General features: G+C 28.9%; 1 protein-coding gene across 3 annotated transcripts; it reads left to right on the top strand.

Annotated features, from left to right (window-relative positions):
- The first annotated feature begins 1,710 nt into the window (after positions 1–1,710).
- LOC109602653 (proline dehydrogenase 1, mitochondrial) lies at positions 1,711–26,447 on the top strand. Of its 3 annotated transcripts, XR_007548392.1 has the most exons (13): positions 1,711–2,295; positions 15,447–15,655; positions 15,709–15,890; positions 18,508–18,528; positions 19,005–19,069; positions 21,125–21,303; positions 23,836–24,010; positions 24,068–24,310; positions 24,369–24,654; positions 24,706–24,758; positions 24,816–24,971; positions 25,266–25,532; positions 25,580–26,447. XR_007548392.1 is itself a non-coding variant. In XM_020019078.2 (12 exons), the coding sequence occupies exons 1-11, from the start codon at positions 2,014–2,016 to the stop codon at positions 24,966–24,968; spliced, it is 1,848 nt and encodes a 615-aa protein (XP_019874637.1). In that variant the 5' UTR covers positions 1,711–2,013; the 3' UTR covers positions 24,969–24,971; positions 25,266–25,560. The 3 variants fall into 3 exon arrangements, 2 of the variants coding, with proteins under 2 accessions (XP_019874637.1, XP_049824718.1); XM_020019078.2 differs by lacking the exon at positions 25,580–26,447 and having other exon boundaries at positions 25,266–25,560; XM_049968761.1 differs by lacking the exons at positions 18,508–18,528; positions 25,580–26,447 and having other exon boundaries at positions 1,729–2,295; positions 25,266–25,560.
- Positions 26,448–26,677: the final 230 nt, after the last annotated feature.

Raw genomic sequence — 26,677 nt, 5'->3', positions numbered from 1 at the left:
CCCCTTGCTTATGATTGGTCGAAGATGAGATTTAGGTAATTTCATGTACCAGTGAATATTTCCAACTGATATTCAATTTTTCAACTCAAATAATCGATTTTATGTTAATAAATTTTACCTGATTATTTAAACATTACATTTATTATTTCTATATTTTTATACTTGAACAATGTGTATGTCAAATCATGACAAATAATCCATATATAACATAAAATATAAATTGATTTAATATATTTAATTTTAAATAAAAAAAACAACAAAGTTAATGGTTATAAATAACTTAAAATTAAGAAAAACGATAAAACATGATTTAAATTAAAAGAGAATGAGTAAATTTAACATAATAAAATATTTGATTTAAATTAAAAAAGAGTTAAAATATTTAATTCAAAAATTAAAAAAAAAGATTTAATTTAAATTGATTTACATTAAAAAAATAATTACTAAATTTAATTTAAAATTGAAGAAAAAAACAATAAAATATTTAATTTAAATTAAAAAAAGTAAAAATTTCATTTCATTTAAAAACATTAAAATTTTTATTTCAATTTAAATTGTTTTAAATTAAAATATAATAATAATATTAATTTTGTTTAATTTAAAATTAAAAAAAACAATATAATATTTAATTTTACTTTACTTAAATTAAACTTGAATTAATATTTTTAAATTAAAAAAAAAATAAAATATTTAATTTAAATTGAAATAAAGAGAAAAAAACAATAAAATATTTAATTAAAATTATAAAAACAATATAATATTTAATTTTAATTTAATTTAAATTAAAAAGGAATTAACATATTTAATTTCAGATAAACTTTAATTTAAACTTAAAAAAAGACAATAAAATATTTAATTTAAATTGATTTAAATTAAAAAACAATAAATGTATTTAATTCAAATTTGAAAAACAATAAAATATTGAATTTAAGTTGATATAAATTAAAAAAATTTAACATTAAAAAAGTAATAAAATATTCAATTTAATTTTTTTTATATAAAAAAATAATAATAATTTTGTTTAATTTAAAAAAAGTAAAAAAAGATTAAATATTTAATTTGAATTGTTTTAAGGTAAAAAATATATATAATTTTAATAAATATATTAATATTAAATAAATAAAATACACAATTCTTGAAGATATATTAAAATATAATAATAACTGATTTACTGTATTGTATTTTTTTATATATTAATTAATTTGAAAGGTTTTTTTGTAAAATCGGAGTCGCCATCTGACGAACAATAGCTTAAACCAAAATTGTGCACATTATTTAAAGGATGTTTCTTGATTATACGTAATCTTCATTAAACATAATAAATAATCCATACTCAATTTGATAGATCTATTAAACTGTTAAATGTAAATTTAATAAACATTAAAATTAAAGTTTAATTAATTTAATGATTTTTTATTAAGTTCATCGGCCATCTATCGGAAAACGTCAACACTACGTTAAAAAATTAAACACAACAATTTGACAACCATTAAACGTCAAAAATTAACCAATGTTAAAAATGTGGATAAGTCAAAATAACCCGAAGAACATATCGTAAAAACACATCGAACGTATGAAGGAGTGCACGGGGAAGCGCCGCCGCACGAAATAAGGGTTGCCCAGTGTTGCCAACGGCCGTGCCGCCAAGAAAAAAACCGCCAGTCCTGCGTCAATCAAAACGGGCGTCACAATCGGCGACGTCACGACCCGTAGCCAAGAGTCCGTGAGCGCGCGCGTGCCCCGCTCACCGTTAAGCCGCCGGCCCGGTCCGTTGCTGTGCGCCTGTGCGACACACACACCGCCACCGCTCCGCCGCGGCCGCCCGCTCACTTGTGAACGAGCCAACCCCCGTCAGTACGTGCCAGTCTCACGCCGTTCCCGTACGCCAGTGTGTGTGTGTCCGACTGAAAAGCCGCATCGTCCGATCGTCGGTGTGCCCCCAATTAGCTCGGTACCAACTGGTCGACGGTGTCCCACACGTTCGTCCGCTCCACAGCTCCGAAACAAACCCGAATGGCGTATCTGCGGCCGTTGATCAGATGCGGCCTGCGTACGAAGTGCAGGGGGGCCGCCGGTCCGCCGGTCTGGCAGCCGTCGGCGGCCATGAAGTCGACGGTGTCGCAGACGGCGGTCGCCGCCCCTGCACAGGACGCCAAGTCGCCGAAGGACGCGCTCGACATCACGTTCGAGGACGCCAGGGCGGCGTTCAAGAGCAAAACGAACTGGGAACTGATACGTGCCTACATCGTCTACACGATGTGCTCGTTCGAGACGATCGTCGACAATAACATGAAGGTAAGGAGGGCTTTTTCGTAACACGCCGAGTTGTGTAACACACACACGGACTCGGGGTATCGATTCGCCGGCCCTACGGTTTTGCGGCAACGTTTTCGCAACGACTTGGACCCGGTTCAACGTCGTGCACACCCGAAAACCGTTTACATAAGGATACCTAATAATACGGACGTTTAACACGCTGTATAGTTATTATAGAACCGGTTGCAACAGCTGATTTGCGTCAAAAGACTTTACCCCGCACGGTTCATTCATGGTTAAAAACGTGCAAATTGGTTATACGACACACCGTGTATAATTTTACCGGTAATTAGTGTGCAGCCAAAATGTTGAAACGTGTCACACTTTCCTAATCGCCAAATATCACGATAAATTTTTAATTTGCATAAAAACTCATAATGGTGTTTTAATATGTATTCAGTTTTGAATGTCACGAACGAATTATAGACAGTTTTAATGTTGTTGCAGTTTTGGTTTTACCTTCAATTAGTTTAGAGATTAGAAATCACACTGTGGAAGTGTCTAATAAAATTAATAGGACTGAATCACTTTCAATAAATTGTTCCAAGTTGACGTAGGTTTTAATATTAAATTGTGGCTTGAATTGAAGAAGAAAAAAAGTAATTTTGTCAATTTTACTTTATACATTATGGAAATGTCTTAATAAAATTAGTAAGACTGAGTCACTTTCAATGAATCTTTTAACTTTATATGCATATGTTTTAATAGTTAATTGTTGTTAATTAGAAAAAAGGAAATATTTTGTTACTTAAAAATTGTCTTGGCTTTTATTCGCCATATTATGGGCTGGTCTAATAAGATTAATAAAACTGAGTCACTTTTGTTCTACTTGATATAAATAGTTTTTAACGTTAAATTGTGATTAATTAAACGTATAAAATAATTATATATTGTCAGTTCAGATATAACTAAAAAATATCTGTAATATTTCAAGAAAGAAATTATATTCGAAATAACTTTATGGATTTGAATATAATTCAATAGTATAATAGTAACAGAATATTTCAATTGTTTTAATTCAGCTCAATTGTTCAATTTCAACTACTTGAAATTCATAAATTAACAGTTTTAAATTATGTTACAATATTTGCAATTTTTTTATTTTTGAATGGTCAACATTAATTGAACACAAAATGTAAAAATCTAAAAAAAAAATATTATTGATAATTCATTTATTTTTTAGAATGTTTATGATTTTTAAGAATTTTTACTTAATTGACGTTATACAAAATATATTTATTTTATACTTTATAAAATTGTTGATATACTTAACTATAAATATAAAAATATTAGTTCTTTTTTATAAATTAACTTATAAAAACTATTATTTTTATAATTACTCCAATTTTAATATCAAAATTTTGTTTCAAAAAAAACAGACAATTGTATCAGTTTATTATCATTAATATTTTTATTCATAAATTTAATTATTAAATATAAATATTTAAAAGAAAAAATAAAATCAAATCATATTTATTTTATTTAAACGTAAGAAAATAATATACTAAAAGTATTCTTGATATTTATTTTATATTTTTTAATTTTCTATATGATTTTTCAAATGTTTCATCTATTAAATTTTTTATTGATTCTTTTAATAGTTAAATTTTAATAACAACTTTCGAATTATTAAACATTTTTTAATTTTTATTTTACATTTTTTAATTTTTCAAAAATTAATTGTTAATATATAATTTATATTATTTAAAATATCTACGATTTTTCAAATATTCATAAATATTTTTTGTTATTTTAATTATTAAATTTTTTAGAAATGACCTTTTAATTGTTAAATATTATTTTTTTTTAATGTTCACTATTTTGAAACAAATTTATATAATTTGATTTTTGATTATAAAAAATTACTTGAAAACTTTGTCAAATTTATTTTAAACAACTTTAAAAACGATGAAATTATATTTAATTTATTTTTAATATTGATTTTTATATAATATGGTAAAATATTTAAATTTTTAATTTTTCGAATTAAAATTCAGTTAAAATTTTCAATTATTGTTATTTCTAAATTTCAAAATTAAAAACAAGAATTTATTAATATGTCCAAACTAAATAAATTACTAAATTTAATAGTTATACGAATTATTATATTATATTTAAATTCATACATTTTATTTGAACAAATATGTTGATTTTAGGTTAAAAATAATGAATATATAATTTAATATTAATTTAGATTTTTATTTATAAAAAAATTATATGAAAATTGCCAAATTTTATTGCAAACAAATTTAAAAGTGATAAAATAAAATTTTATATACATTTAAAGTTAATTTTTCTTATTATATAGCAAATTAAATTCTAAATTTTCCCATTAAAATTCAATTTCAATTATTGTTACTTCCAACTTTCAGGAATAAAAACAAGAATTTATTAATATATTCAAAGTAATTAAGTAATACTAATTATGTTTAATAGTTATGCGAAGTATAAAAAATATTTTATATATTTAAATTGTCCAAAGTAATTAAATAATACTAAAACGTTTAATAATTATACGATACATATGTAGATTTTAAGTTAAAATTTGGTATTAATTTAGATTTTGATTTATAAAAAAATTATTTTAAAATTTTTTGGAAATAAAATTAAAAATGATAAACTAATATTGTACATACTTATAAACTGATTTTTCTTATAAAGTGGCAAATTAATTAAATTTTTAATTATTATTTAATATTGTAGAGAAAAAGCAATATATTATTACATTAATAATAATATAAAATTATTCATAATAATCAACATCATTGTCTAATAAGAATCCAATAACATTTTCATCTTATAAAAATTGCTATAATTGATTTATGGAATGTTCAGATTCCATATTTAATAATATATAATTAGAATTGTAATGAAATTCAAAATTATTAAAACGTGAATAATCATATAAAATAGCAAAAATAATAAAAAATTGAAAACAATTGTCGATAAATTTAAATAATCAGTACATTAAATCGTAAAATTCATTGTTAAAAATTTGTTGACTAAAATCTAAACAATGAGATTAAATTGCGTAACAAATTTTCATAACACCTTATGTATATATTTATTAAACAATCTACATGTGTGTGTTTCAAGGAGTAAACTAAATCGAATTCAATTTACTTAATCGACATCGATTTGTTTTGGGAACAGTCAATCGTGCAATTTTTGGAAAACGTCCAAAGTTTACTGACAATGTTTCATTTTCTTTAACCTTTAAACTTTTTTTAAAAATATTGCCAACTTTTTGTCACAGTTATAAATGACACTTTGTGTTAAAAAATAGACACAATTTTATGGATAATTATTTCAATTTATTTATAAACAGGGAAGAGTTCAAGTAACTCACATTTTTTATGGATTGATTGAAGTGGGACAATTTTGAACAGCCACTCAGTTACTACATAAATTTTAAAACAAACAATTAGTGCATTAGTAGTGTGACAACATGATTAACACCATTAAAAAACCTTGTAATCAAAAACAACAACAAAAAATCAATCTTAATAAACCGAAAACCTTGACGTGAACGTCGGTGAACTTAAATGGACACAAAAGTCGAAAATAAATCAAAAACACGTCACCGCAAGCGAAAAAATAAATTAGTCGGTTGCACAACCCGGCATATCGACGAACGGCATATGTTTTAAAATGCGTTCGGCGATTTTTTGGCACCGGAACAGATATCAATACGTTTTCCCCACGGCTCAGTGGCACAGGTAAACTTCGAATCAGTGAAAAAACAAACAAGCGTAATTTTTCTGCGACGAGTTTCGCAACGTTCCAAGGTGCAAGTAAATATAGACCGATTATTTTTATATTTGAAAAGAAAACATTGTCACATTGTTCTAAAATACACAAACGGTGGATACAAAGTTCCCGCTAATTAGGGGAACGTCGTCACAGTCATGGGACGGAGGCTCGTCCGGTGACTGCTGTTACAGGATTAGATGTTCTTAAGTGTTTAATCATTTTAGACATTTAGACATTATTAGGCATTAAAAGAAAACATTCTATAATCATGAATTAACCATTTTTAGTCATTTAGAAATAAAAATAAATTAAATAATGTTTTTAAGGATTTTTGGATATTTGTACATTCTGATATTTTTATAATTTAGACACGTTTATAAATTGGTTGGACATTTTAAGGTACTTAATTTTAAAAAAAAACATTACATTTTTTTGGACAACATATAAAATTCACACATTTTCTCATATTTAGACATTTAAATATTATTAAACATTAAAAGAAAGAAATCTATAATTTAGACATTATTGGAAATTTATACTTTTTAGACATTTGTATATTTAGACATTATTGAGTATTAAAAGTAAACAATCTATAAAAATAATTTGGACATCTTTGGGAATTTTAAATATTTAAATAATTTAAACAGTTTGGCAATTGAAAAAACAAATTATAATTATTTAAACATTTCTGCTATTTTCAATTTGAATAATTTTAGACATTTAGAAATTTAAAAAAATGTCTATTTTGGATATTTAAATACATAATATAGTCAAATATTTTATGAATTTCAGACATTTTCTGATCATTGAATATTTTTAGACATTTTCTTATATTTAGACATTTGGACATTAGAGCATTTTTGAATAATAAGAATATATAATAATTAAAAGACATTTAACATTTTTGGACGTTTATACATTTTAGACATTTTCTGCAATTTAAATGTATTTAATACTTAGATAATTTTACATATTTGGACATTTTTAGACATTACAAAAAATGATAATTTACACATTTTTGGACGTTTTAGATATTTAGACATATTTGAAATTTTTAAACATTTAGATTAAAATTGTATAATTTAAACATTTTAGATATGTATTTAGACATTTTAAAAAATTATAATTTAGACATTTTTGGACATTTTAGACATCTTCTGATATTTCAATATATTTAGATATTTGAACATTTTTAGAAATTTAGGTAATAAAAGTGATCGTAAATTGGACATTTATACGTTTACATTTTTGGACATTTAACATATTTATACATTTTGATAATGAAAGATTGCATAAGTAATTTGGACATTTTAGATATGTATTTATACATTTTAAAAAATTATAATTTAGACATTTTTTTACATTTTAGATATCTTCTAATATTTCAATATATTTAGACATTTGAACATTTTTAGAAATTTAGTTAATAAAGTTATGATCGTAAATTGGACATTTTGGACATTTATATATTTTAAATATTTAGAGATTTAAAAAAATCATAATTTTTGGACATTTTGGACATTTATACATTTTAAATATTTAGACATATCTGAAATTTTTAAACATTTAGATTAAAATTGTATAAACAATAATTTAAACATTTTAGATATGTATTTAGATATTTAAAAACAATATAATTAATACATTTTCTGATATTTAAATATACTTAGACATTTGAACATTTTTAGAAATTTAGGTAATACAGTTATGATCGTAAATTGGACATTTTGGAAATTTATACATTTTAAATATTTATAAATTAAAAAAATCATAATTTAGGCATTTTTGAACATTTTGGACATTTTACATTTTAGATATTTAGACATTTAAAAAAAATATAATTTAGACATTTTTGGACATTTCAGACATTATCTGATTTCAATATATATTTGAACATTTTTAGACATTTAGATAATAAAAGATTTCATAAGTTATGATTGTAATTTGGGCATTTTGGACATTCAGACATTTTCTAAATTGAGACATTTTAACACTCTACTGAATATTTAGAAAAATATTAGACATTTCTAATACTTAAATCCTTCAGATATTTTTAGTCATGGTCATTTTAGAATATTTAAATAATTAGACATAAAATATGAAAATAATCCATATTATAAAAAATAAATAAATAATTATATTTATAAAAAATAGTGATTTTAAATTTAACTTATTATGTTTTTTTAAGAAACAATTATTTTTGATGACACATATAGAACCGCAGTCTGAAATATTTACACAATAAATGATTATAATTTGTACGAAAACATTTGTCATCACAAATTTCCACAATTTATTACATAAAATTACCACAGAATAGTTGGCAGTGGCAAAAGCAAATTTCCCATAATCTTTAAGTAAATTTTACAAAACATTTCACCAGATCTACAAGTCAAATAAACTTTTCATTCCGATAAAAATGCTTCAAAACCCCGTTTAAATACAAAATTCGCAGACAGTGACATAGATTTTTATCTCGTGCGCACACCAACGATGAATAAGTTTAATGCGCCGGACGATAAAATACGACGCGTCGAGCGGAGGCGGATCGGGTGACGCAGGCGGCCTAAATTAACACGTCACCGGTCGAGCCTCCGTCCAAGCGCATCCCGTAATTAGTAGTAACTTGAAAGTGAATGTCTAGAAATGTCCAAATGTCTAAAATTAGTTCAAATGTCTAAAAATGTCCAATTGTCTCACATTGTCCAAATGTCTGGAAATGTCTAAATGTCTGGAAATGTCAAAATTTCTAAAAATGTCTATATGTTCAAAAATGTCCAAATGTTTAAAAATCTATAAATATCCAAAAATGTCCAAATTTCTAAAAATGTCTATATGTCCAAAAATGTCTAAATTTCTAAAAATGTCCAAATGTCTAAAAATTGTCCAAATGTCTAAAAATGTATAAATATACAGAAATGTCAGAATTTCTTAATATCTAAAGCGCCATCTATTTTGTAGTAGATTAGCCTGCTTTTTTGAAATTTGATTTTGACACATTTTATTGTTTTTCTGTGCACCTGCGCCCGAAATCGGAACGTTCAAAATAACCCAAGCACTCCATTAAAAATTCCTCATGTTACGTACACGCAACGCAGAAAATTACAACGACCACGAACCTTAAAATAATTTTATAATGTAAATGATTGTGTTTGTATAATTTATAACCGCATGCAAATAGCAAAGAATAACCGACCAGAACCGGATTTCGGTGTCTGTCGCCGCCAGATTTGCCCGCAAATAGACATATTTTTTTTTGTGAACCATCGATTTGCTTTATTAATTATGATTTCGGTGGTAAACAGCTGGGAAAATGTTTGTGTGGCGGTGACGTGGATTTTTTTTTTGTTTTTGAAACTGGTGGGATGTTTCGCACTTTAGACGTACTATTTTTGTGTTTGCGAGAAAAATTTAGGTCGAACACTCTTTGCACTAATCGGCACTGGCTTAGAACCAGTTTTAGTGACATTTGCGAAATTGCGTCGTGCAATTTTAGTTTAGTGAAACGTTCAAATTAAGCACAAATTTGAAAGCAGATTAATTTTTTTGCAACAATCGATTTGAAAACTACATTTTTAATATAATAATTATAAAGAAATAGATAAAAACTGAATTTTTTGATATTTAGAAAGTTTTAGACATTCTAGAAATTTTGTTATTTTGGGTATATTTAGACAACATTTTGATGTTTATACATATTTTAATTTTTAGACATTATTTTATGTTTTATAGACATTTAGACATATTTATAATTTGATATTTTTTATATTTTTAGACATTTTAACATTTTTAAAATATTTTGACATTTTTGGACATTTTGATATTTATGTATTTTTAGACATATGAACATATGGATAGCCAAAAATTTTTAAATATTTTGACATTTTTTGAAATTTATTCGGTAATTGGACATTTTAAATGTTTAGATACGTTTATATATTTGAAAATTTTAGACATTTGGTCATTTTTAGATATTTGAACATTTTTAGACTTTCCGTCATGTTTGTATATTTAAAATTTTTTAGACATTTGATAATTTTTAGATATTTAAACAACTTTTGTTATTTAGACATTTGAATGTATGATAATGTCCAAATGTCTAAAATTGTTCAAATGTCTAAAAATGTCCAATTGTCTAAAATTATCCAAATGTCTGAAATGTCCAAATTTCTAAAAATGTCTAAATGTTCAAAAATGTCTGGAAATGTCAAATGACTGAAATGTCCAAACAACTTTTGTTATTTAGACATTTGAACAATTCCTTAAGATATTTTAACATTTTTTGATGCTTTTTAGATATTTAGAAATTTTGAGACATTTAAATATTTATTATTTGCAGGTTTTTGGATTTTTAAACAGTTTTAGACATTTGAACATTTTTAGATGTTTTTGACAATTTTTAGTCATTTAGACATTTTGAGATTTTATTTAGGCAACTTTTTTAAATATTTCTATATATTTTTTGATATTTATTATCTTTTTAGACGTTTGGACATTTGATATTTTTTTATATTTAGACATTTTTAAACAACATCTTTTTAGTTATTCATAAATGTTTGATATATTTTATTATTCACAGACGTTTTTTGATATTTATTACGTATTATACTTTTTTAGATATTCATACATTTTTGACATATTTTTATTATTCTTGGACATTTTGACATTTTTTTGATGTTTATTTCTTTTCTAGATATTGGACATTTGATATTTTTTGATATTTATTTCGTTTCTAGACATTTGGACATTTTTATATATCCATAAATTTTGACATATTTTATTATTCACAGACATTTTGATATTTTTAGATATTTAGACATTATAGACATTTTTACATATTTAAAGATATTTAGACATATTGACATTTTTTGATGTTTATTTCGTTTCTAGACATTTGGACATTTTTATATATCCATAAATTTTGACATATTTTATTATTCACAGACATTTTGATATTTTTAGATATTTAGACATTATAGACATTTTTACATATTTAAAGATATTTAGACATATTGACATTTTTTGATAATTATTTCGTTTTTAGACATATTTACAGACATTTTGATATTTTCAGACATTTGGACATTTTAGACATTTTTAGATATTTAAAAATATTTAAATATATTGACATTTTTTGATATTTATTTCGTTTCTAAACATTTGGACATTTTTAGATATCCATAAATTTTGACATTTTTTAATATTCACAGACATTTTGATATTTTCAGACATTTGGGGATTTCAGACATTTTTAGATATTTAAAAATATTTAGACATATTGACATTTTTTGATATTTATTTCATTTCTAGACATTTGGACATTTTTAGATATCCATAAATTTTGACATTTTTTAATATTCACAGACATTTTGTTATTTTTAGACATTTGGACATTTTAGATATTTAAAAATATTTAGACATATTGACATTTTTTGATATTTATTTCATTTCTAGGCATTTGGACATTTTTACATATCCATAAATTTTGACATTTTTTAATATTCAGACATTTTGATATTTTCAAACATTTGTGGATTTCAAACATTTTTAGATATTTAAAAATATTTAGACATATTGATATTTTTTGATATTTATTTCATTTCTAGACATTTGGACATTTTTACATATCCATAAATTTTGACATTTTTTAATATTCACAGACATTTTGATATTTTTAGACATTTGGACATTTCAGACATTTTTAGATATTTAAAAATATTTAAACCTATGACATTTTTTGATATTTATTTAGTTTTTAGAAATTTTGACATTTGTAGATGTTCATAAATTTGGATATATTATAATGTTCATAGTCTACTTTTTTCAATATTTAGACTATATTATATGTTTAAACAGTTATGCATATTTGATAATTTTAGACACATGAACTATAGAGATGTTCGACCATTTTTCGTAACAGTCTCCTTCCGCAAACCTGTTGCTCACACAAACCTAAAGAGAAAAAAATCAAGGATCGTCCTTGAACATATCCGCAACGTTACTCCTTCCGTCCCTGAGGTTAACGACATCGAGAAATTTCGTGATAAGCCGCGAAAATTTTCAGCAGCGGCCGCACCGCCACTCCACAACCGACCCGAAACGTAAAATAGTTACGTAAAGCCGTCGCCTAAAAATAGTCGGGCCTGAATCACGGGCACCGGTGTGGGATGCAAAACCGAAAAATCCGCTGGTAACGCGATACAACTACACAATCGCGTTAACTGGTCGTAATGCGAAACGGTCGCGGCCTTGGACAACGGTATCGTGTTCAGGCGATTTCGTTCACTAGGTGCCGGTGCCGGTTCCGGCCTCCCGAACTTCGACTTGGTGTCAAGGATTCCAGCGGCTGGCCAGACGACCGGCCGACCGGGGGGGTGGCTATCGATTCTGTTTACTCAACCCCGCACCCCCGGGTCTGGCATAAACTCGTCCCCGGCGTCGGGGAACCCCCCAACGTGGGTTATCTCCTCCTGGTCCTCCCCGACTGAGTTTACCCCGTTTTATTAATGTCGGACTGCGACTGGAGAATGTCGACGGCATTTTTGCGACGGAGGTTCGATCGCGTGACCTCCGTGGCGGTCGCGCATACGCTTCCGTCACGCGGACGAGCCCCCCGATCAATAGACGCGGAACGGAATGAATGGCGGTGGGGCTGCTTCCATAGCTACCGACCCCCCTTTCTGTGCCGGCCGGTGACGTCAAGCCATCTCGTCTCGGTGGTTTTTTCGGGTGGGTTTGGGGAGGCCTGTTCCATTTTTCGTTATTGCTGAGATCGATAAATTTGTTGGGACTTGGGCTGTGAACGACTGACTTTATTGGATTTGGGTTTTAACGAAATTCAAGAATTTTCCATTATGGATACGTTTTTAGACTTGTGGAATATTTATGCTGTTTTATATATTCAAATGGTTCATCAAAAGAATTTTAATAAACTTGCTTATGTGAACCGTATAATTAGTTATGACATTTTAAAAATTCAGTTCGATTGATTTTTGTACATTTAGACATTTGGACACTTTTTTTATACGTTAGCCTTTTAGGCACTTATTAACTGTTAAATAGTTGGACATTTTTAGATATTTGAAACTATTTTAATATTTATACATTAAGAAATTTTTAAACATTATATATTTTTGGACATTTTTAAATATTTACAAATTTTGCTAATTTTTTATTTTTACACATTTTTGACATTTTTAAACATTTGTACATTTTTAAACATTTGTACATTTTTATATATTTTGACAATTTTAGTTTTTTTAACATTTATACATGTGGATATTTAGACATTTTTAATAACTTATATTTGGACACTTTTAAATATTTAATTTCTTTTTTTATTTATAAATTTTTTATATATTAAACAATTTTAGATATTTTAGAAAATTGGAGATTTGTTAACATTTATACATTTTAAATCATTTAGCTATTTTTAATCATTTTAGCTATATTCACATATTTAGATATTTAAATATTTTTTGATATTTAGACATTTTTAGACATTTGGACATTTTTATATTCTTAGAATTTTAGATGTTGTAGTGAATTGTTAACATTTATAAATTTTTAAATATTTGGACATTTGTGGATATTTAGAAATTTTTAGTCATTTAGTTATTTTTAGATATTAGTTTTTGAAATTTAGACATTTTTAGACATTTGAAAATTTTTAAATAATTAAAAGTTTTGATATTTTTTAGTATTTACACATTTTTGACATTTGTACATTTTTAATATTTAGATAATTTTAGATAATTTATGTGAATTCGAGATTTGTTAACATTTATAGATTTTTAGACATTTGGACATTGTGGATATTTAGAAATTTTGTCTTTTTTCAATATATATTTTATGATTTTTAAACATTTAGACATTTCCAATTACTGAAAAATTTTGATATTTTTTTATATTAAACATTTTTGACAATTTTAGACATTTGGTCGTTTTGAAATATTTAAAAATTTTGATATTTTTAATATTTACTCATTTTCGGATATTTTTAATTATTTAAAAATTTTGATATTTTTTAATATTTACACACTTTTAACATTTTTAAATATTTGGACATTTTTAAATATTTAGAAATTTTGATATTTTTTAATATATACACATTTTTGACATTTTTAGACATTTGGACATTTTTAAATAATTAAAAATTTTGGTATTTTTTAATATTTACATATTTTTTACATTTGAACATTTTTAATAATTAAAAATTTTCCTATTTTTTAATATTTAAACATTTTTGATAATTTCAGACATTTGGACATTTTTAAATTTTTAAAAATTTTGATATTTTTAATATTTACACATTTTTAGATATTTGGATATTTTAAAATATTTCAAAGTTTTGATATTTTTTAATATTTATACATTTTTGAGATTTTTAGACATTTGAACATTTTTAATAATTAAAAATTTTGGTATTTTTTAATATTTAAACATTTTTGACAATTTTATACATTTGGACAACTTCAAATTTTTTAAAATTTTGATATTTTTAATATTTACACATTTAGATATTTTTAACTATTTAAAAAATTTGATATTTTTTAATATTTACACATTTTTTGACATTTTTAAATATTTAAAAAATTTTATATTTTTTAATATTTACACATTTTTGACATTATTAGACATTTTGGACAATTTCAGACATTTTGGACAATTTCAGACATTTTGGACAATTTCGGACAATTTCAGACATTTGGACATTTTTAAATACTTAAAAATTTTGATATTTTTAATATTTACACATTCGGATATTTTTAATTATTTAAAAATTTTGATGTTTTTTTAATATTTACACATTTTTGACAATTGGACACTATATAAGTCTTTGATATTAAGACATTTGGACATTTCAAATATTTATAGAACTTTAAATGAATTTTTATTTATGGTGGACATTTGGATTTTTTAAGATATTTAAACAATTTTGGACAGAAAAGTTCTACTTTTTTAGATATTAGTAAAACTATACTCATCAAAATCAAAATATGACTTGATTTACTTCAAAATATTTTAAAAAATGATAAAAAAATTGAGATAAATTCGTAGCCGTAGTGGACAGATAAGTTTAAAATACTGCAGCCGGCCAATAATGATTTAATGACGGTTGGTGGTTGATTGATGCAGACAAGGTCGCAGCGCCGTCATTAAACAATCATCGGGAACATGTTTTCTTTCGTGTTTGTTTATTTTTGGCGTGCACCTTAATTATTTAAAAACTGTTTGTTTGCTCAGCGACCCGGTAACAACGTAACAATCCCAATATTTGACTCATCATCCAGCACCGTGTGCGATTAGATCGGAATTTTTCCTCCATAAACCCCGTAATATCCGGCGATTAATTGATTCCCTAATTTCGTTTGCAGCTGATGAAGCTGGCCAAGGGGGTGCTGGGCGAGCGGCTGTTCATTACCATGATGAAGGCAACGTTCTACGGCCACTTCGTGGCCGGCGAGGACCAGTACAAAATCCGACCGACGCTGGAGAGGTTACGCAGCTTCGGCGTCAAGCCCATCCTCGATTACTCGGTGGAGGAGGACCTGTCGCAGGAGGAGGCCGAGAAACGTGAAGTCGAGTAAGTTGCCCGACTAACTTCACTTCGAACACATTGAGAGGGTGTTGATTTAGGGCTTCGGTGCCGGAGGCCGGCGACAAGGTGGAGGACGGGTCGATCAAACAGTACCATGTGGACAAGACGTTCGCGGACAGACGGTACAAGGTGCAGTCGGCCAGGACGTACTTCTATTTGAACGAGGCCACGTGCGAGAGGAACATGGAGACCTTCATCAAGTGTCTGGAGGCGATCGCAGGTGAGTCGCACGGTACTTCTGTGCCCTTTGGAGGTGTGCAAGAGATGTTGGTCGTAACAACGTTCCTTTAGGGTCTTTGTTCGATCCACACGTGCATGTTTGTGTACGTTTTTTTTATGTTTCGAACCCCCACGCTTGTGTCTCATTGAATTGACCATCAACTACTAAAATTGTTTAATGAATTTACCACACTCAACCCTCATTCTGTGTTCGATAACTAACAAAAATCATCTGCATGTGACTAATTGTGAGGTGGCTTTGTTGGGCAAAAACGGTACTGGCATTTTGGCATTGGCCAGATACAGATGTTCGCCATTTGAGCAGCGCGTGCTTTGTCCAATTTAGACAGCCTTGTGACCGATTTATCGAATAATCCCTTTGATGTTTCAATAATTGCATTATAACCGATTCAATTTGTAATCGACCAGTGCATTTTACTAAGGATTTTAATGGAGCTGAAGCATGTTGTTTAATGTGACATGTATTCTTTTAACTTGGAGGTATTGTTGGTTTTAGATTAGAAATCTACCTATTTTATTGATTAAGTAAAATGCCCTTTTTCCCATTAAAAAGATACGATCTATCTATAAGACTCAATATCAAATGTGACTGTGGAGTGACAGAATTGAGTTAAATATATCTGAAATTATTAACTTTTTGTATAGTGAATGGTTACATTATTGGAAAGGTGTTTTAATTTATTATTTGATTATGTAAAAACATACAGGGTGTTACATTTAAAATAAGAAAGTTATTAACGTTTTCATATCGTCTAATTTGTCCTGATTTTTCTCAAGTAATTTATTGAGAAATTAAAAAAAAAATTGGCAAGAAATCTTTTAAACAATGTTTCAAAATTCTAAAAATTCCAACCTCAAGTCAGCAAACTTAATAACAAAAAAATTATGACTATTTTTGATTCACATTTATATTTGGTATTTTTTAGGGAAAGAAATTAATAATTTGAAATTTTGTTGTCTCTAAATATGAACAAGGAATTGCTATTTTACTCGGAATTATATGTATAATTAAAAAATGTAAAAATATACAGGGTGGACAACTAACAGTAACAATAGTTTCGTAGTAATGATTCTTTGAAGTAAAATGTCTTATTTCCAATAAAATGGACATATCCTGTGTATAAGATCCAATATTAAATGTGAAATATATCCAAAACATTTACAGAAAGTGCTACTTTAACTTGAAAGGCGATTTGCACGACATATTGTCACAACACAGGGCGTTTTACGTTCGTGGTCCATTAGATTTTCTGTGCAATGACAACAGAGTTAAATATCTCTGAAATTATTAACTTTTTGTATATTGAATGGTTACATTAATAAAAAGGTTTTTTGATTTATTATTTGATTATGTAAAAACATACAGGGTGTTATATTTAAAATAAGAAAGTTATTAACGTTTTCATATCGTCTAATTTGTCCTGATTTTTCTCAAGTAATTTATTGAGAAATTAAAAAAAAAATTGGCAAGAAATATTTTAAACAATGTTTCAAAATTCTAAAAATTCCAACCTCAAGTCAGCAAACTTAATAACAAAAAAATTATGGACTATTTTTGATTCACATTTATATTTGGTATTTTTTAGGGAAAGAAATTAATAATTTGAAATTTTATTGTCTCTAAATATGAACAAGGAATTGCTATTTTACTCGGAATTATATGTATAATTAAAAAATGTAAAAATATACAGGGTGGACAACTAACAGTAACAATAGTTTCGTAGTAATGATTCTTTGAAGTAAAATGTCTTATTTACAATAAAATGGACATGTTCTGTATATAAGATCCAATATTAAATGTGAAATATATCCAAAACATTTACAGAAAGTGCTACTTTAACTTGAAAGGCGATTTGCACGACATATCGTCACAACACAGGGCGTTTTACGTTCGTGGTCCATTAGATTTTCTGTGCAATGACAACAGAGTTAAATATCTCTGAAATTATTAACTTTTTGTATATTGAATGGTTACATTAATAGAAAGGTTTTTTGATTTATTATTTGATTATGTAAAAACATACAGGGTGTGTTATATTTAAAATAAGAAAGTTATTAACGTTTTCAGATCGTCTATTCTATCCTGATTTTTCTCAAGTAATTTGTTGAGAAATTTAAAAAAATTGACAAGAATTCATTGAGTCAGCAAACTCAATAACAAAAAAGTTAGCTATAGTTATATTTGAAATGATGCAAGTGACCAGTTTTCTGGTGTAAAAATATGGTTTCAATAAAGATGTTCAATGTACAACATGTTTCAGTTCTATTACTTGTAATTAACATTAAAAGGAAAAAGTTGTTTTGGTGGAAGCTTTCCCCGTCCGATCGTTCGAAATTGTTGTTGGGTGTCCACAAATATGTATCGGTGCATTATTCTTGTAGGCAAGGTTGCTGATTTGGCAGTGATACGCCGACACTCCGCCAAAATCACGTAACCGCATTGTTTCGTGCCGATGAAAATGGTTGCGTCAAAAATAGGAAACACAGAACGGGGGGATGGACTTAATAATGATTATTATTATTATTATTTTATATGCATCTATGACCTAATTTTGATTGATTTGCCTTTTATTAAACTATCCAATATATTTTTATAGATTTCCAGAAAGGGGGTCCAGGTAACGTAGAACCCAAGATTTAATTTTTCCTCATTTCTCGAGCCCCCTTTACAAAACAATCCCCAATCCAATTAATCCCCCCTCCGAGAACGGAAAGAAGATCAGATAAGTATGGGCCCGGCCTGAAACGAAACGTTGGGTAATGTAGCACAAACAAAACAAACAAAAAAAAGTCGAAAAAGTAATTTGTAGTACTCCCAGAACCAATTTTCTAGGACCATCCCACTTTAGTTCTTAATTTATTACGACCCCTTAAAGCTTCCGAGTTGATCATCCGCTTACAAATACCCCACATAGTTACAAAACACACACCGCTTTCATCAGGGCGTCTCCACACTCATTTAGTTTGTTTGTTTCTGACGTTTGGAGACGCATGGCTTTTTGGTAACGTTGTAGACTTGTTGTTGGTACTTGGATGGGGGTAACTTAAACCTGGCCACGGATTGAGGTACACGTATTGTTTTTTTCTGTTCCAGGTGCCACATACGGCACCGGCATCACAGCCATTAAACTAACGGCGTTGGGACGGCCCCAGCTATTGGTAAGCGAACCTATCGATGATTCTGGATGACGGGCATTGGTTTATCTGGCACATTGACGCCTTATCGAAATCGGCACCGATTGGGTGCACTGGTTATCTTTTGGCCCCCGTTTTCGATAAGGTTTTTGGTGTATCAGTGACACTGGTTTGCTGATTATATGATGTGTTTATGCAAATTGCAATACATGGAGTCACTTATTGGTCCGTTAATTATGATTATTATTGGTTTTTAGTTTCTTGATTTATTTATTTGAATAAATTTTTATATTATATTTTGATATTTTGACTGTTTTTTATGCTGTTTATATTTTTCTTTTAACACTTAGTTGTTCTATTTGATCGTTTCTTACACAAAAACTAAAAAAGTTAGAAAAATTAGTTTTCACCATTCGATTTATTATTAATTTTTCTATTACCACTGAAAATTTTATTAATTTTGATAGAAAAATGTATTTATTATAGTAAATAAACTAAAAACTGAATCTTTTTTCTCTTAAAACATGATTATTGCCTTTGTCAGTCCATTACTAGAAAACTAAAGTAGATAGAAAAATGGAGTTTTCACTGTTCAATTTAGTATTATCCCTTCTAATGTTACTGACAATTTCAATAATTTATATATGAAATTGAATATTTTGCAATAGACAAACTAGAAAGATATTTTTCATGCTTTAACACTTAATTGTTGTCTTTGATCGTTCCGTACAGGAAAACTAAAAAAGTTAGAAAAAATACAGTTTTTACATCCGTATTAATTTAGTAGAAAAACTAAAAACTAAATTTTTTTCCTCTTAAAACATGATTGTTGCCTTTGACAGTGCCACACGAGAAAACTAAAGTAGATGGAAAAATGGAGTTTTTACTATTCAATTTAGAATTATCACTTCTAATGTTACTGAAAATTTCAATAATTTATATGTGAAATTGAATTTTTTACAATAGACAAACTAGAAAGAGATTTTCTTTGCTTTAAAACTTAATTCTTGTCTTTGATCGTTCCGTACAAGAATACTAAAAAAGTTAGAAAAATGCAGTTTTTACTGCTCGTTTTATGATTAATGTTTCTATTACCACTGATAATTTTATTAATTTTGGTAAAAGAATGTGTTTATTACAATAGAAAAACTAAAAACTGAGTCTTTTTCCTCTTAAAACATGATTGTTGCCTTTGCCAGTGCCTCACGAGAAAACTAAAGTAGATTGAAAAATGGAGTTTTCACTATTCAATTTAGAATTATTACTTCTAATGTTACTAAAAATTTCAATAATTTATATATGAAATTGCATTTTTTACAATAGACAAACTAGAAAGAAATTTTCTTTGCTTTAAAACCTAATTGTTGTTTTTGATCGTTCCGTACAAGAATACTAAAAAAGTTAGAAAAATGCAGTTTCCACTATTCGATTTATTATTAATGTTTCTATTATCACTGATAATTTTATTAATTTTGGTAATAAAATGTATTTGTTACAGTAGCAAAACTAAAAACTGAATCTTTTTCCTCTTAAAACATGATTGTTGCCTTTGCCAGTGCCTCACGAGAAAACTAAAGTGGATGGATAAATAGAGTTTTCAATATTTAATTTAGAATTATCACTTCTAATGTTACTGAAAATTTCAATATTTTATATATGAAATTGAATTTTTTACAATAGACAAACTAGAAAGAGATTTCTTTGCTTTAAAACTTAATTGTTGTCTTTGATCGAGAAAAGAAAACAAAAAAAGTTAGAAAAATGCAGTTTTTACTATTCTGTTTATTATTAATTTTTCTATTAGCATTGATAATTTTATTAATTTTAGTAAAAAATGTATTTATTACAGTAGAAAAACTAAAAACTAAATCTTTTTCCTCTTAAAACATGATTGTTGCCTTTGGCAGTGCCTAAAGTACTACCATGTACTCCAATTTCCAAAAATTGGACTGTTTAGCCACATTTCGAAAACGAAGGCTCACTTGTAAGCTAGTGCAACCGATTCCAATGGCCCGCCTTCAGGTTACCAGCCGGTTGATGATTTGTGATCCGTTAGGTTGTCAAGTGTGGATGTTTCAGCTTCAATTGTCCGAAGTGATAATGAGGACGCGTCAGTACATGACCGAAATAATGGGCGGCGAGGGCAACGTGCTGAGCCACCACGTCACACCCGAGGACCTCGAGAAGAAGTTCCATTCCATATCCGACAAGGAGTCGCTGAAAAAGTTCCTAAAGCAGATCACCTACGACAAGCAAGGGTGAGTGGGCCGACGTCAGGCGACAAAAACCCCCCACACCATCCGTAAACACGGTTGTTGTGTAACGTTGTGTCTGTTTTCTAGGGACTCCAAGGGGGAGGGCTAGTAAGTATGAGGCCTCATCTCTCGTTCATACATTCAAGTATAAACAGAATCAGGCTTTGTCCCGCCCTCATAGAGTGGTTAATATAATATTATAGCTAGTTTACTCGCCCTCCCCCTTATCTCTCTTAAAACGTCACACGCATCATCAACGTCCGGTGTGTTGTTTTCACACTTTTTTACTTTAATTTGTATTTAATGGTACTTTAGACTGTAGCCCCGGCGTGTTGCACGGAGTTGTGGTGTGTGGATTACTTACTAATCATACACTACATTCAGGGAACACGACAACAGATATGACGAAAACATTTAATAAAAATTCACCTGGTAATTATATGAAGCCATTTTTATATTCATTTAAAAACTCAGACTGTATTACAGAGGAGTTATTAACTACGAAAGGAATTATAAAATGAATCTGAAAGTAGTAAATAATATTTTGTTTACTATGAAGGATAATTTTCTTACATTTTCTATATAAAAGTTTTAATGGAAACGTCAGACGTAAACATCATTTTATTGCTACTAAAATTAGTTTTAAGTCTGCATATATTTTACAAGTTCTGACTATAAAATTTCATTCATTTTAATAAATATGTGTTATTACCAAACTCTGAAATCTTGATTATTGACTGCCAGTGTCTTATGAGAAAACTAAAGTTGTTAGAAAAATGGATTTTTATCTTTTCAGTTTAGTATTATCACTTCTATTATTACTGAAAATTTCAATTATTTATATTTGAAATTAAATTTTTTACAATAGACAAACTAGAAATAGATTTTCTTTGCTTTAAAAGTTAATTGTTGTCTTTGATCGTTCCGTACAAGAAAACTAAAAAAGTTAGAAAAATGCAGTTTCCACTATTCGATTTATTATTAATGTTTCTATTATCATTGATAATTTTATTAATTTTGGTAAAAAAATGTATTTGTTACAATAGAAAAACTAAAAACTGAATCTTTTTCCTCTTAAAACATGATTGTTGCCTTTGCCAGTGCCTCACGAGAAAACTAAAGTAGATGGAAAAATAGAGTTTTCACTATTCAATTTTGTATTATCACTCCTAATGTTACTGAAAATTTCAATAATTTATATTTGAAATTGAATTTTTTACAATAGACAAACTAAAGAGATTTTCTTTGCTTTAAAAGTTAATTGTTGTCTTTGATCGTTCCGAACAAGAAAAATAAAAAAGTTAGAAAAATGCAGTTTCCACTATTCGATTTATTATTAATGTTTCTATTATCACTGATAATTTTATTAATTTTGGTAAAAAAATCTATTTGTTACAGTAGAAAAACTAAAAACTGAATCTTTTTCCTCTTAAAATATGATTGTTGCCTTTGCCAGTGCCTCACGAGAGAACTAAAGTAGATGGAAAAATGGAGCTTTTACTATTCAATTTTGTATTATCACTCCTAATGTTACTGAAAATTTCAATAATTTATATATGAAATTGAATTTTTTACAATAGACAAACTAAAAAGAGATTTTCTTTGCTTTAAAAGTTAATTGTTGTCTTTCATCGTTCCGTACAAGAAAACTAAAAAAGTTAGAAAAATGTGGTTTCCACTATTCGATTTATTATTAATTTTTCTATTACCATTGGTAATTTTATTAATTTTGGTAACAGAATGTATTTGTTACAGTAGAAAAACTAAAAACTGGATCTTTTTCTTCTTAAAACATGATTGTTGCCTTTGCCAGTGCCTCACGAGAAAACTAAAGTAGATGGAAAAATGGAGTTTTCACTATTCAATTTTGTATTATCACTCCTAATGTTACTGAAAATTTCAATAATTTATATATGAAATTGAATTTTTTACAATACACAAACTAGAAGGAAATTTAATTGCTTTAAAATTTAATTGTTCTCTTTGATCGTTGTGTAAAAGAAAACTAAAAAAGTTAGAAAAATGTAGTTTTTACTATTTGATTTATTGTTAATTTTTTTATTACCACTGAGAATTTCATTAATTTTGGTTAATAAATGTATTCTGTACAACAAAAAGTCTATTAACTAAATAATTATAATGGTTTATTTTTTTTGTGCTCTGTTACACACATTTTATTAGTTTTTTTATGAAAATTCCTAGATTTTAAAATAGAATAGACATAAATTATTTAGCCACTAAAAAAATTCAAGGTTACCATTTAACTAAAATACTAAAAAGAATTATAAATATTTAATGGGATTAGATACTGAACCATTGACATTTTCTAAATAATTACAACGTTTGTTATCCACATTACAATTATACCACTAGACTGATATCGCAATTTTAACTATAGCAACAAATTTTCTACACTATTATACAATGCACTTCGAATATTATGAACAACACTATTTAATTAACTGCGTCAAAACCGCAACCGCAAACGAGCTACCCACAAATTATGTTGTGTAATTGGTTACATATTCGTTCCAGCATCCTTCACCTGTTCCCCTGGTCGGGCATCATCGACGAAAATCAGGAGCTGAGCAACACGTTCCGCGTGCCGGACCTCAAGACCGGCCGCATGGCCCGTCTCATCACCCAACTCTCCACGAAAGAGGAGGAGATGTTCAGGAATATGATCCGCAGAGTCAACACCATCGTTAAGGCAAGACAATTAATAAAATTTAGGGAGTGTGTAGTTTTATTTTGATAAAACTTTCAGGCAGCACAAGACATGGACGTCCGCATAATGGTCGACGCCGAACAGACGTACTTCCAGCCGGCGATCACGCGTATCACCCTCGAATTCATGCGCAAGTACAACAAGGAGAAGGCCATCGTGTTCAACACCTACCAGTGTTACCTCAGGAACGCGCTGACGGAGGTCACCACCGATCTCGAACAGGCCAAACGTCAGAACTTCTATTTCGGCGCCAAACTGGTGCGCGGCGCCTACCTCGAGCAAGTGCGTGTGCTACTGCGCGTGCGCATTACAAATTATTGATGTTGTTCGTGTTTTACAGGAGAGGGCGCGCGCCGCCGCCATGGGCTACCCCGATCCGACGAACCCGAACTTCGAGGCCACCTCCGACATGTACCACAAAACGCTGACCGAATGTCTGCGGCGCATCAAGGCGTTCAAGGACAAGGGTGAGGACAAGAAGATCGCCATCATGGTGGCGTCCCACAACGAGAACACCGTACGATTCGCCATCGAGAAGATGCGGGAGTACTCCATCGAACCGAGTGACAAGGTGATCTGTTTCGGCCAACTGTTGGCCATGTGCGACTACATCACATTCCCGCTAGGTCTGTCCCACCATAAACACCACCGTTAAATTATTAACTGTTTTTTTTTAGGTCAATCCGGGTATTCGGCGTACAAATACATACCTTACGGTCCCGTGAACGAAGTAAACTGACTTCAAGGCGGTTGGTGGAAGGGTTTTGATGCATTTTGTATGTTGTAGGTGTTGCCATACTTGTCCAGGAGGGCGCACGAAAATAAGGGCGTGCTGAAGAAGATCAAGAAGGAGAAGAGACTACTGGCGAAGGAAATTGTCAGGCGCCTCGCCACCGGCAAGCTCATCTACACGCCCAAAGGAAACTATACTCCCGTTTAAATTGTGAGTGTCACCACCCGGAATATGTGTTGTTAATTTTACCCATTCGGTTGTGTGGTCGGATGTATAAAACATGTTGTGGGAGTTCGGTGTTGGTACTTAAATACAGTTGACAGTTTTTTTTAATAATGGTGGTTTGAAGAGTAAGTTTTGGCCCTTAACTTTAACATTGAAAGTACAAAATTGCGTTGTTTCAGTTTTTTGAATAAATGCGTCAGAACTCGTTAAAAACTGGATTTGTTTGTTCCCGTCCCTTTTTTAAATCAATTTCAGACTAATTCCTGCTTTTTGTTTCAGGTTATTTAATGAAAATTACCGAAAATGTACTTTTAAATGTTGTCTAAAAAGTTAGGACAAACGACGACAAGAGTAGAATAAGTAGTTTATAATTAAAAAAAAGACAGTCCAACTAAAAATTATGAAAACCTTATATTTATCCATCTGCGTGAAATACTGATTCGTTGTATTTGTTTTAAAAAAAAATAAGTAATGGACTCCCTGTGAATGTGGCCTATTAGATCTTTGAAGTTTCCTTGTAAAAAAAAAATGGTTTTTAACTTTAATGTAAGTTTAATAAACATATTTATTATTACACACTTTTTCATTTTTAGTTTTGTGGACATAAAAAAAAGGCTGATAATGTGGTGACAATACGCGTGTGGCGCCGGCGAAATAAAACCGTCCCCCGTCGACGCTTTTATTCCGCCGCACAGTTATGGGACGCAGAATCACGACGCAAGCACACTCACACACACGCGCAGAGATTCGGATGGAGCGACGCCCGAAACTGCTTTAGTATTAAAGTAATTAAACGTTAGTTAGATGGAAATTGTGTACAGAATATGCGTGGATGTGGTGATGAGAGGGCCGCTTTCGTCCCGGCGTTCGCTTCCCGCCCAAAAGCCGCCCCACCCCGCCGTTTGTACAATGTATTATATGTTTTTTGATCTGTTCAGGGCGGGCGTTGAAGTTTTTAGGACAACGGTGGAATTTTTATGGTCGACGCATAAAAATTTCGACCCTTTGCCGGTTGACTTCTTCGTTTCGTGCCTGCGGCGTCAGTTATTACTATTGACAGGGCGAAAACCGAGTCAATTAATTTGTTGATAGTAACGGCTGATTGTGTTTAATTTATTGTTTTTGTTTCCCTCCTGTATTATTTTTTTTTTTTTTGCTTAAATAGTGTCTGTGATTTTTTTCTAGATTTTTACATGAATCTGCGTTAATTTTTTGGTGTGATTGCAAAATAAAACACTATACGATTCATTTGTTTGAGTTTGAACCTTTGTTTAGATCCAGCAACGTTATTATTATAGTCATGAAAGTGAACATAGCGAATAGATTTTAGTTTACTAAAATATGATTATTTTTTGGCGTTTGGAAAGCTGTTGTGCACCTTTATAATTTTAATGAAACTCTTATGGATTCAAATTGTTCAGACAATAAATTGCAAGTGAATAAATGTTGATAAATGTTTAACTGCGTTTTAATTGCCCTTAATTAATTTTTTAAAGTATAAGGACATAATCTAAAATTGTGCAACTTTGTGCAAACGTTATAATTATAATAATGATTTTAGATCCAGAAAATGTTTCTTACACCCTCTTTTAAATAGGGCTCCCCGCAGAGAACTTTTAAATTTTTTTACAGAATTATGAATATGCATATGTTTATGAAATATGCTATATATTCATTTCAGGGGTGTAGTT

Source organism: Aethina tumida, chromosome 6 (genome assembly GCF_024364675.1).
Source record: "Aethina tumida isolate Nest 87 chromosome 6, icAetTumi1.1, whole genome shotgun sequence".
Classification (NCBI taxonomy): Eukaryota; Metazoa; Arthropoda; class Insecta; order Coleoptera; family Nitidulidae; genus Aethina; species Aethina tumida.
This window is presented reverse-complemented; position numbering and strand designations above follow the sequence as displayed.